Source organism: Bidens hawaiensis, unplaced genomic scaffold, assembly GCF_021521415.1.
Source record: "Bidens hawaiensis isolate Kalapana, Puna unplaced genomic scaffold, B.hawaiensis_p1.1 tig00033188_1, whole genome shotgun sequence".
Lineage (NCBI taxonomy): Eukaryota > Viridiplantae > Streptophyta > Magnoliopsida > Asterales > Asteraceae > Bidens > Bidens hawaiensis.
Window position 1 is genome coordinate 178698 of NW_027495683.1, and position 13373 is coordinate 192070.

The window sequence follows — 13373 nt, forward strand, 5'->3', positions numbered from 1 at the left end:
TAGCCGCAATCTACCAACCTCAAAAGGTATGTTCTTTAAACTTAAAGGTTACGTTTTTATGAACGGTTTGCCATGAAACCTAAACCTAGAGTAGATCGGGTCTAGTTAGTTCATAAAGTAGCGAACTTGATGATTAAAACGGACTTAATGGACATATGGTTATATACGGCTCATGGATGAACCCTAATCTAGTCTAGAACGTTTTAAAGGTATAAAGGTCTAAGCTTTATGCTTAAAACGGGATAGATTTTGAAGCCGTGATAGTAATGGGTGTAAAAACGGTTAGTTTGTATAGAAAAGGTGGTTGAAATTCTAGTTATAAATCATAAAATGGTTAGCAGTGATTGAGTAATGGTGATTAGGATAGGAGAATGAACTGGAAATATTGGACCTGAGGGTTCTCGGCCAAACTGAGATTTCGGCCAAGGAGAGTTCTCGGCCAATGAGCTCTCGGCCGAAAACATGGGTTTTCGGTTAAGAAGGGATCTCGGTCAAAAACCATAAGGGTTCTCGGTCAACAGGGGGTTCTCGGTCAAGAGGGTTCTCGGTGACCAAGAGTTCTCGGCCACTGGGTCTTTGAATGGTTTGGGCCGGAAACCTGTTGGGTCCAGACTTGTACAGATTGGGCATGAGTCCACTAAGCCCATATGGTGCGGAGCCCGCATTCCAAGTCTAAGCAAAGTCAGCCCATCTGCGTGAACTAAAATAAATAAGCCCAATTAGGATAATTGTTGGGTTAACTAAAATACCAACTTCAGTAATGACGCGGTTAATTAACAAATATATACACTTAACAGTTAGCCGTGCTCAATTAAAGAAGGGGATCACGATTAACAGCGAGCGCAACCGAATCCAGGTGAGTTTCTAGCCCCATTTCCTTGTTATGTTTTCGGGGGTGTGTGCATACTCGATGTGATAGTTAATACATTTACCTTAACTGGTAAGTGTATGCCTTATATGGTTTATATGTTATGTATGTATATCTTAAATGTGAATGAAAGCTTGTCGGTACGTGAACGATCTTCGAATATTGCACGTGCCAACAAGGGAGGTATGTTTATGATAAATGAATGTGTATGATAGATATACGCACAATATATGAATATGTATGATTGATTAAAGAAAGTATGTATGTTATGGGTATGTAAAGACAGTACGTACCAAGATGAAGAAAGAGGGACCAGACCCTAATAATATTTGAGATAGAGAAGGAGGGACCAGACCCTTTATAATATCTGAGATAGAGAAGTGAAAAGGGATCAGACCCTAATAATATCTGAGATAGACAAGAAAGGGACCAGACCCTAAAATATCTGAGATAGACAAAGGAAAGAGGGACCAGACCCTAATAATATCTGAGATAAAATGGACAGTAACTATATAGTATGAAAGTAATAAAGTATAAATATACGTATGAAATTGTGTAATGAAAGTAAGTTAGCAAAGTAATTATTATGTATCTTCGGATGCATGATTGAAGGTAAGTGTATGTATTGTATTATGTTTGATTAACTAGAACTCACTCAGCGTAGCTAACTTTTAGTATGCACGCAGGTGAATAGAATGAGGCAGGTAGCTTCAGGAGGACACGTGGCAGGGTTGGATGAAGCTGACATCTGAGGATTTTGTTTATGATGTTTTATTACTATGTATTACGTTAAGTTTTAAAAAAACAAATTATGGATGATTGTAACGAATGGTTCACTATTTTATTATTCCGCGAAAGTTTTTAATTAACTCTGATTTTATAACTGCGTTTATGAGTAAATCCAACGTCCAAACGTAAGGCACCGGTAACGGGGCCTTACAATTGGGTTATCTTGTAACATCGTATTGGTCGGTGATTTTTTTTTGTTAAGTTACCATAACAGATGTAATGGAACCGACCAAATGTTATTTTTTTTGTGTTAGTTATGGGACCATAACAAATCTAAAATGAACCGACCGATTTCACGGAGACTCGTGACCTTATTTATAGCCCATGACCGACAATGCTACCGACCGACCCCCTCCCCCCAATCCAAATTCGTCATTGGCCTACCTCAAGTTTTATATTATTTTCGTTTTTAGTTCCGGTAAAAAGCGACCAAATTCGTGTCAAGTTACCACTTTAATGCTCGGGACCGACAACGCTTGGGCTTTACCACCACCCGGGTTTGCCAACCAAATAAACATCGTCTTAAATATTTTGTTTTCTTAAATGTTAATTAACGACGTAATTTTTTGGGTTTTAAGTTTTAGCCCTCAAATTTTATCAGTTGTGTCTATATCGTAACAAACGCAGCCGGTCGTTATCGAATTCGTGCCAACTCATCGTCGTAACGCTTGGGTTTACCAACGCCTGAGTTGGGGTTTTATCATTTGTCCCGGCTCAACGCGCGGGAAAGAAAAACTGGTTAATAATAATCGGAAGCAGTTAGTTGTGTTTAAGACAACTGAAAAGAAGCATCCCATCCCTTGTGTTGTGTTGTATTTCCACCGGAGATGCCCATCGTTGACGATCGATCTTCATCCGACGGCAGCAAAGTCTGGGGTTTATTTAAGCTACCCTTCCGAAGCAGTACCACCACTACACAAACACCTTCTTCTTCATACCAAATTGAACCTCACAATAACAACAGTAACCCTAACCCTAGCTCCGTTTCATCGGTGGCTCGATCTCTGCTTCCCACACGCCGTCGTCTCCGCCTTGATCCAAGGAATAAGCTCTACTTCCCCTGTATGTATTATTCATTCTTCTAAATCTCTCACCTAATTCTTTTTCATTTCATCAGATCGGGTTTTTTTAAGTATTAATTGGATTATAGGTTGATTTTATTTTATTTATTGTTGTATAATAATTGTGCTGGAATTTGTCTAGTTAGATGTGGTGTATGCATGCATAAATAACTAGTCGGTCAAGGGCAGATATTTCAGGTATTGATTTTTGTGGCGGTGAGGTATCGCTAATTTTAATATCATGCAGAATTTATATGTGTAGCAATTTAACACTAACAATTCGGTATATTCTCCTACCGTTAACAAATTAACCTTTTGCAACTTACAAAACACTAATACTTCTAGCAACTAGGAACTGATTGAGACTTAAAACACTAACATGAAACACTAAAAGTTGACAATTAAGACTTGGAAAACTGATATCGGGAAAATCGGTGATATTTTACCAAGGGACCAAGGGAGGGTGTAAGCATATTATTTACCAATTTAAAGAAAATCATTATTATTTAGTAGTAGAGAGAAGCAAAAGAGAACAGCTTTTAGATGGCTTAGCTGACATGGGTCCTTCATTATTTTTGTTTGTGAGAAATAGAAGATAAGTATGAGATCAATGAGTATTGAGAGGGAGTGGGATCTAGAATAGGACAGTTGTTACATTAGCAAGTTAGTTGAAGTTAGATGACAATGGTGGTTACTGTGTCTGCTTAATAGTGGTGGATGAACATGTAATTTACTCAAAAACAATTGTTAACACACAATCAAATTGAAAATTTTATGGTGAGTGTGTTTTTGAGCAAGCATCATGGTTACAAAAATATGATCTTTTGTCATATTCAGGAAAGATTCAAACTTAGCCAAACTTTTAACTATAACCAATCAGTATGAACTATGGTCTATAGGTTTTAGTTATAGTCAAGAACATTAAAGAAAAAATGATTATTGGAAGAAAATCGCATTAGACTCTTGAAATTCAAATTTAAACACAAATAAAAAAGGGAAAGGCAGGTGACAAATAAGAAAAGCTAGGTGTAGGGAGAACTGTGAAACAATTCAAACAATACTTCTACAAGATTTGTGGTGCAAGATAGCAATATATGTTTGAATGGTCTATACTCTATATGCAAGTTTTCTTTGTAACTTCTGGAAGTTGACTTCCCAGAAAGAAATTAAAATATCAAAAGTTATAAAAGCTCCCAATCTTTAGTTTATGCTTCCAGAGTGTAGGTGAACTATTCACTGTGCAAGGATAAACACACTCAGGATAATTTTAATCATGTGCTACTACGACTAGAATTATTTTGCTTTTCATATCATTTTGTCATTTCCAGCTTCTATGTAGTTGTCACAACCTGTCTAAATTTTAATCCCTGCACTTCACGTGGACACACTAGGGACTCGACACATGTACTCTTTGTGTGAAAATAATTTTATTTTATAAAAAACTTTGCTCGTCTCACACAAAGAAATCAATGGCCGCTGACATTTTTGCACAAAGATTTTGAAATTTTCACACTAAGATTTGTACTTTCCGCATTAAGAGTTGTACTTTCTGCACTAAGATTAAACATGTTGCGTTCCCATTGTGTCCACATGCAGTGCGCATTCACCCAAAGATCTCCACATGACTGACACTGTCGCTCAAAGCGTACATGTTCATTTTCTAGTTTTGAGAAGTCAATCTTTGGTTTTTGGACTTTAAGTGGTCATGTGTTCATTTTGGGAATTTTCCCTTTATATAATCTCTGGTATGACTTGAACAGTTATTATTAATATGCTTGCTTTATGCCTTTATCTACATGCTTAATAACTGATCATGTGCATTTTCCATCTTTAACTTTGTAGATGAACCCGGTAAGCAAGTCCAAAGTGCTATTAAGATAAAGAACACCAGCAAGTCTCGTGTAGCTTTCAAGGTATGGTCATAGACTTGTTTAGTTGTACAAGTATCACATTTATTTTTTTAAACTGAAATCCAAATTTAATATTAATGCATCCAAATAACTGATGTTTGCTTGTATTGCTGAAGTTTCAAACAACTGCTCCCAAAAGTTGCTTCATGCGTCCTCCTGGTGCTATTCTTGCTCCTGGCGAGACTATTATCGCAACTGGTAATAGTATTTGTATACATAATTTTTTAAGGTTATAAGTATAAAATATGACAACAAGAAGGCGTAGTTTGTTTGACATGTAATGTAATTCGGTGGATATTAATTTTAGCATAATATCATATTTACTTAAACAAAAAAATAATATCAGATATACCCATTTATATACTTGAAAATTTTTTCTGATTTCATTAAATACAATTTATAGTATGACAGTTATACCCCTCCCTTTTTCCTTACACAGTTACACCCCAAACTCTCATCCTAATGCAAGTTTTAAGGGAAGGGTATAATAAACGCCATGATTTTGAAAATGGATAGGGTAAATATGGTATTATACGAAATTTGAAGGTGATATACGAGACTATCCCTTATTTTTAAATCTAGCCTCTGTTTTATGATTATTGCTTAACAAATTCATCTTTGGTTTTGATAGTTTTTAAGTTCGTGGAGCCGCCTGAGAACAACGAAAAGTCAATGGATCAAAAGAGAAAGGTGAAATTCAAAATCATGAGCCTGAAAGTGAAAGGGATGATGGATTATGTACCTGAGCTGGTGAGTTATAAAACCTTCTTGCATGAGCATGACCTAATTTGTACACGGTTTTCTATGTAATCGTCAACTATGAATGGCTTACTTTCAATACATATGAATCTGAATATTTATTCCAAATGGTTGATAAATTAAGTTTGTTCTGCTTGAATTCAGTTTGATGAGATGAAAGATCAAGTGGCGGTTGAACAAATATTGCAAGTTGTTTTTCTAGACGCGGAATGTCCCAGCCCGGTAAGTTCAGTATGATGCATGTTAAATTTAGGGGTGGATATCGTGTTGTGTTGGCGGGTTGAATCGTTGAATTTGAACACTGCCCGTATATTTAGGGGTGTGCATGAAACCGAAAAAACCAATCCGTAATCAAAATAATCGAAATGACCGAAGTACCGAACCCAAACTAAAATCAACAATTTGGTTTTGTTTTTTGTAAAAATTGAATTTTCAGTTCGATTAGATATACACAAATCTTTATATCTATACAATATCATTGGTTATTAGCACGCAATTAAAACTGAAAAAAAACCAAACCAAACCGAATGTACGAACTTTCAATATTGATTTTAAATTTTAAGTGATTTATAAGAATTTAATAAATACTTTTAACCCAAATATATTAGCCCAAATGTATAATAATCAGTTAATCTATAACTAACAAAAAGATTTAGGTCCAAATTCATTATTTTAGGTCAATTTATTTCGGCCCAAAAATTTGTAAGCCTATGGTAAAACTTAAAACCCAAACCGAAAGATTTTCATAATCTCAAAAACCAAAATTTCAGTTTTTGGTTCGGTTTGAGCCCAAAAGCGACTCATGCACATCCCTACATATATTTTTTTGTGTTAAAGTCATTACTTCTAACCCACAGCTGTAAAAAAACCTGTCCCTTCCACCTAAACGAGCCAAATGGGTTGTAAACGGACCGAAATGTAGTAACAAATGGGTTAAACAAACATGTTAAGTAGTTGAAGTTGACCCGTTTAATAAAATGGGTTAAACAAGTCAACACAAACACAACATGTTTATTAAACTATTAGATATGACAACCATAAACCTAATTGTTTTCATGTTGGTTTGAAGGCCCTGGAAAAACTCAAGTGGCAATTAGCAGAGGCGGAGGCTGCACTCGAATCCCGCAAGAAACCTGCAGAGGAAGTCGGAACCAAAGTCGTTGGTGAAGGCCTGGTCATAGATGAATGGGTGAGCTCTCATTTTATTTAATATTAATAATAATAATAATAATACCATTCAAAAAATAAAATAATAATCATAAGATGAAAATGTTAATATAACTATATTTGTGGTCCTTGTAGAAAGAAAGAAGAGAGAGATACTTGGCCCGACAACAAGTTGAAGGTGTGGAGTCGGTTTAATAACAAACGGTCATCTTTTGTCCAACCGTGCAACCAGCTGGTGCACAAGTTGGGCAGAAGATGATTGTGAACATGTTTACATTGTAAAAAGCTTTTGCGAATCGAGTCTGTAACTTGAAAGGTTAATATGTATCTTGTTCCACTTGTTAGTTGGTGTATGTTTGATTTCACAAAGGTGATGTTCGGGCTTGCACCCATCACCCAAGCATCGAATGTAAGATTTCTTGTTTATGTATTCTTTCGTGTTTTGCTTTGCGTATATTTTATGAGTTTTATAGAAGATATTCAAAAACTTGTATAGTTTATAATTAGTCTCAGATAAACCCAGATGCCCCGATTTAAATAAACACCAGTTTTAAACTTACCAAGCCTACTATCCCACTAAAAACTGACTCGTTAAAACAAGTGACTAAATACTAAACCTCGTGGCTCATGATGGCTTGTTTTCATTTCTGACTCATGACTTGTGTGAACAAACCTGATTTGACAAGCATTTAACATGTCTAGTCTCTTCTTTGAAATGCATGCCTAAATTCTATGTGACGAGACCCTTAATTTGCGTATTAACAATAAAGTCGTTTTAAATCTTACAGGCAATCGACTCTGATTCGTATATTTCTTTCTTATCGTATATTTGCATTTCAGCCGCTTTAGTGCATTGATGCATCTTTTGTGTGATCCACGTATCACCTTTATGATCGCTCACGGTATTAGAGCTTTTGCTAAAAATTGTGAAATTGTTGAATCTTTTTTAATTTTAAGTGATAATAAAAATACTAGTACTTACATTGTGGAAGAATATCAATTCAAAGTAATAATACAAAAAACGTACATATACAATATTATAAATGGAAGACTGGATTTCGGAGGCTTTTCAGATCATCATGTCAATTGATGCTTGCGAGTAATTAGTAATGTCTAGATCAACTACTCATGCGTCTGGTTGCACGCCTCATCTTATGACCTAGTGTTGTGCTTGTAAATGCTGAATAATTAGGGGATATTTGTGTGGGATAAGTAGAATTTCCTTTTTCATATAGAACATATTGTATGTATTTTTGAGATGTTTCTTAAAGAAATATCAAGATCTATAATATAATATATTGGTTAAGTGATTGGTGAAAATTGATACGATGTACAATTTGAACACACTAATTATATCAAAGAGCAATACCAATTCACAAGTTGGTGCAACTGAAAGATTGTTACATGATTGTACATATGCGTGTGTTAGTCATTAGTACATACCTTATTGTTGAAATAATGATAATACAATACACGTGGATAGGAACTAATTACATAATAGAATATTCTTTCCATCATAAGCTAATCTTGTTAAGATTACACATTCATCCATGAATTTCTAAGCAGACAAAAACATTTGGACATTTCGTTAAAAGTCCAAATTTGCTCACCCTATGTTAGGGTTCTTAAAGAAGCACGGAGGTAGATGAAAGCGATCACAATAATTTCATCAAGTGTCATTAATACCAATAACTGGCACGCCGTCATGCTCTTACCTTTTTGATATGTTGATAATGTTTGGACACCCAGACCCAGTTTGAATGCATTTGGGTGACTTGGACTCGCCGAGCAATGGAAGTTTGGGCACAATCATGATAGATTTGAGCATTAAACTAGTCATGCACACCGTCCTTTTTCCACATTTCATGACCAACTGTGTCTCGTCATATTTTGGTAGGATGATAATATCACGTAACGCTAAGTCACATAGCACCGTTTTAGATAGATACTATAACATTTTCAATCGATGTAAGAACAAACTTGTAAAGGTACTTTGGAGCACTGGAAAAGACACTCTTGATGAAGTTTGTTATGCAGTTAAATTTCATATGAGTTTAAACTTCATTTCACGAGATATAGGCGACACTAATTCTCGTATGATTTGAATTTCATCATAAAACACATGTTTTATATTACACAATGAAAGGTGATACACAAGAGGTGTTTCACGTATGATGGAAATGAAAGCATGTGCTTTATCGATATGCGAGTTGAAATGGATATTCGACATTTATATCGCGTAACAACCGAACGTGTTATTCTATTTGTATGCCGAGTCGGTCTGTAAAGTCTAACAAAATATGACTTGGGTATATATAACTTATTTTCGGAAAGTTATAATTCAATTTAAAAAACGGCATGCGTGGCATGCCATATCACTCTTAACTATCTTTTTTTCTTTTAATATTTTTTTTATGTATGTAAATAGCAGATGAAACATTTCATGTGAGCATTAAATGCTGACCAATTACCTGAACAAAAGATAAAAGACTCATGCTTTTGATCATCAATGTTTTATTACTTACTATGAATATTGATACGTTCTGTTCTCAAGTAGAAAAAATACACATAGGATTGAACATCATCATCATCATCATCATCATCATCATCATCGTACTCAGTATATCCCACCAATAGCAATGCTATGGTAGGGTCTGAGGAGGGTAAGATGTAGACAGCCTTACCTCTATCCCATAGGGATAGAGAGGCTGCTTCCGGTGAGACCCCCGGCTCGATAGTAGTTTTGCATCAAGCCTTGGACATAAGGCACATAGCACTCAATCATCGGGACACCGGCTGATTGGTGCATGTGCCTTACCTCTATCCCATAGGGATAGAGAGGCTGCTTCCGGTGAGATCCCCGGCTCGATAGTAGTTTTGCATCAAGCCTTGGACATAAGGCACATAGCACTCAATCATCGGGACACCGGCTGATTGGTGCATGTGCCCTTGTCTTTCGGCTATCAACGCCACCACAAGATGCCTGATTAACCTTCCGCTACTTTTAACGTTATTTTCACGAGATTAGTAAAATAACGTCAAAATTAGTGCAATTTTGACATAAGATTGAACCCCAACAATAAAACCATTGCTTGGTGAATATGGGTGCCTTATTATAAAACATTTGTATAAAAATAATCTTTTTCTATGATCAATCTGTATTCTTTTAACTTTATTGGACATAATGGTGTAGTGTGTTGTCCATGTATTAATCATAAATTTATAAAAATTTTATTAGGAAAGTTAGCGACTAAAATATAAATAGCCACTAGTATCTTGAAATTCCAAGAATAAAAGAAAGGGTTTTATTAGAGACATCACTCCATATTAAAAACACCCATCCAATCCGTCACGGATCGGGCGATCCGTCATGAATTGGTGAGGTGTCTTGAAAAAATGTGTTTTTTTTCATTGTGTTATTTTTTTTATTGTTTTATTGTTTTTTTGTCTTTTGTTGTCTTTTTTTTGTTTTTATTTTTATTTCTTCATTTTGTTTGTTTTGTTAGTCGGGTGTAACCATTTTTTGATCAGTTTAAAGTTACAACGAAACAACAATTTTAAATTGAAAATCAACAAAATAAACAGAACGAGATTTGTATAATAATAATAATAAATACATAACGAGTTCTGTTTGTTTTGTTAGTCGGTTGTAACAAATTTTTGATCGGTTTTAAAGTTACAACGAAACAACAATTTTATAATTGAAAATGAACAAAATAAACAGAACGAGATGCTAGATGAGTAATTTTTCTTTCTCATGTTCAAATAGGACTTGACTTCTTGACCCGTTTAATATTTATTAATATATTGATATACATACAAAAAATTTTATATACTTATAATAAAAGTTTATATATAAATATAATTTATATTGTTTACTTATTTTTATATTATTTAATATTTAATAATAAATATCATGTAACTATATAAAAATAAATTTATATAAATAATAAACTTATTTAGACTTGCGAGCCTACTCGAGCTCAAAGAGAAAAATTCGAGCTCGTTTACATGCTCGAGTTCATTTCGAGCTTTTAACGATGCAATATCAAGTAGCTCATAAAATTGTTTGTCTTGATTACATCTCTACTAACCATGATCAAAATGAAAACCGAGACATGGAAGTGGTGTTGACAGACATGTCACACCCCAAAATCGTTAACTTGGCAATGGAAGACTTAATTTTGTTAATTTGGACGGTGACAGACGTTGTTCAGCCAATCATATTCAAAATAATAAACCATTAGTTGGACTTTATTAAATATCAGAGTTTTACACGTGTCAAATATGCACGGTTCTATTTTAAATTACAAGTCAACTATCATTCATTCAAGCGCACAACACCAATTTCCCAAATCCTTCACGAAACATCCATTTTCTTCATTTACCTGAAAAGTATGTTAAAATAATTTTGTCAACACGAATGTTGGTGAGTTTCTCAGTTAAAAATCACGATGTAACAGTTCTCGACTTTACACCCATTTATTCATCATTCTTATCAATGATAATTTTCATTATTCACCATTCTTATCAATGAGAATTTAATTTTCCACTTTTCCAAACATAGGTATATATTTCTTAAACAAAACGTGTTAGTTGTAAACGAGCAAAGAGTACAACACATGTATGACTATCAATATGATAAACCTGATACATACCAAAATCAAAATATTCCCACATTTTCAACCAGAGCGACTAAAAGAGTGGGGGGCGTCGCCCCGATAGATCTACCAATATTTTTAGGCCCTTTCTCTCTAGGTTAACAGTTTTTTCCTTTCATAATGACTCATCCCATTTAACACAATTTGTAAAATATATAGCCATTTCTTTACATACTTTTCCCCCAAAAACATTTATAAATCAATAAAACGAGGGGATTTATGAGAAAACTCACATTTGCCTCAGCTCAAATAACATTTATGTGTGATAATATGCCAATCAACGTCAAGATCTTATTAATAGTCATCCAAATGATAACCGAATTCCTATGTTTAATACCAAGTATATTAACACATAAACATACATACAAATGGAATCCTATCGTAACTTAATTTATTTATCCTCACGTGTCTTATTTATTGTAATTTTAATAACTAAATTACAAACTTTTATTGTTTAGGAAAAATCTCAGTTGAATCGAATGTTTTAAAATATCTTATAAATATATTGGAACACCATAGTTTCAAATAATCGTTGTAAAACTAATATATGATAAACTACACTTGGACGTTGTTTAATAAAAGTATATATAGTTATTTTAAAATATAATATTCTTTTATTAATAGACGAGTGTTTGAATTCTGACAAATATATTATATACCACTTTCTTACCAAAACATAATATAATCGTTATTATTATTTATACCGAAACGTGTTATATTAATATTCTTAACATAAAAACTTTGTCTTCGTATTTTATATATAAAAAAATTACATTTTCTAAAAGTATATATTTATTTTTAATATTAATTGTGGTCACTATCTGGATAAACTATTTCAGTCCAAATATCGTGTTTATAAATATATACAAACGTACGGAATCGTCCAAGTCTCAGTTGTACCATTTTTATCACTCGATATTATCTAGCGTTTTCTAAATAATTATTAACATTTTGTCCAAATTATTTTCGATAACAATATTTATATTAATTTCTTGTTATCTATCTTTTTCAACACTTAAAGATATACCTCCTCGCGTACGGTGCGAGTCTATAAATCTGCTCAAAACCCGCATGCAATGTGATCCGGGTATACCAACGCGTTCGTTTTTGCGGCACGAACGTTTCTCCGGTCTCGGATCGTCCATACAATACCTCAAACCCTACATGCAACTCATTTTAAGAAACTATTTTCGTTCTAAAATTTGACAAGTAACTTACGAAGCTTATACCTCACCATCTAAACTTCTGATCATTGATCCCTTCGCTGGAATCAAATATCTATATGTTAGGAAGGTTTACCGAAAATTTCAACTCGATCCGATGGTCAGATCTCTGGCAATCTGCATTTCTTTAGAGCTGTGTTTTCAAAATCCGCCCAGCGAGATGAACACTATAACGGGTTTAGAAACCCAACTTAAGCAACTCCGATCATCATCTCCACCGTTAAAAATGATTATCTATGGGTTATGAACCCTCTGTAAAAATATCAAGATGATCGGACCGTTAGATCTTCAGTTATAGACCGATCTTTGCGGACATGCAAGACTAATACAATCTGTCCAGAATTTAAAACGAGTTTTTAACGAACTTAAGCTCAGATTTAGGGAAAACGGAGCTTACCATCGCGTTCGAGACGTCGAAAAATGGTTCCGGGTAGAAGACGGGTTTCGGACGCCACAGGACCACCGCGCCGGACCACTACCGGCCGCCGCCGGACCGCCATCGGCCGCAGGCCACCTTGACGGAATTCTCTAACCTCTCTCTAACTTTCTCTCTCTAAAATGCAGAATTATGAGGTTGAAATGAACGATCGCATTTCGATCTCTCGCTTCAACGAACCCGCTACCTATAGTGACGTTATATTTTCCAAATATATTTCGTCAAAATATTTATTTCAATCTCGACTTAAAATTGTCTCGTTAGCTTATGATTTACGCTAATAAATTACTGATGATCGTTACCCCGATGTCGGTTCCATGTTACTCCGAACTTAATAGAACTAGTGTAGTTGTTTTTCCCAAAAACAACTCATCCAAACTTATGGTGTCTATTTGATTTATTTTATCTAAATAATACACCTCAATTACGGAGATAATATCAACTTTTACAAGCTCATCGGTACATGGGCTTTAACGACCGTGTTCGAAAATACTAATTT

At 34.5% G+C, this 13373-nt stretch overlaps 1 protein-coding gene across 1 annotated transcript; it reads left to right on the forward strand.

The window, feature by feature from the left end:
- Positions 1–2453: 2453 nt before the first annotated feature.
- Positions 2454–7008, forward strand: LOC143584587 (vesicle-associated protein 4-2-like). The gene is made up of 7 exons (XM_077066608.1): positions 2454–2719; positions 4561–4631; positions 4745–4826; positions 5260–5378; positions 5532–5609; positions 6457–6576; positions 6690–7008. The coding sequence occupies exons 1-7, from the start codon at positions 2485–2487 to the stop codon at positions 6747–6749; spliced, it is 765 nt and encodes a 254-aa protein (XP_076922723.1). The 5' UTR covers positions 2454–2484; the 3' UTR covers positions 6750–7008.
- The last annotated feature ends 6365 nt before the right edge of the window (positions 7009–13373 follow it).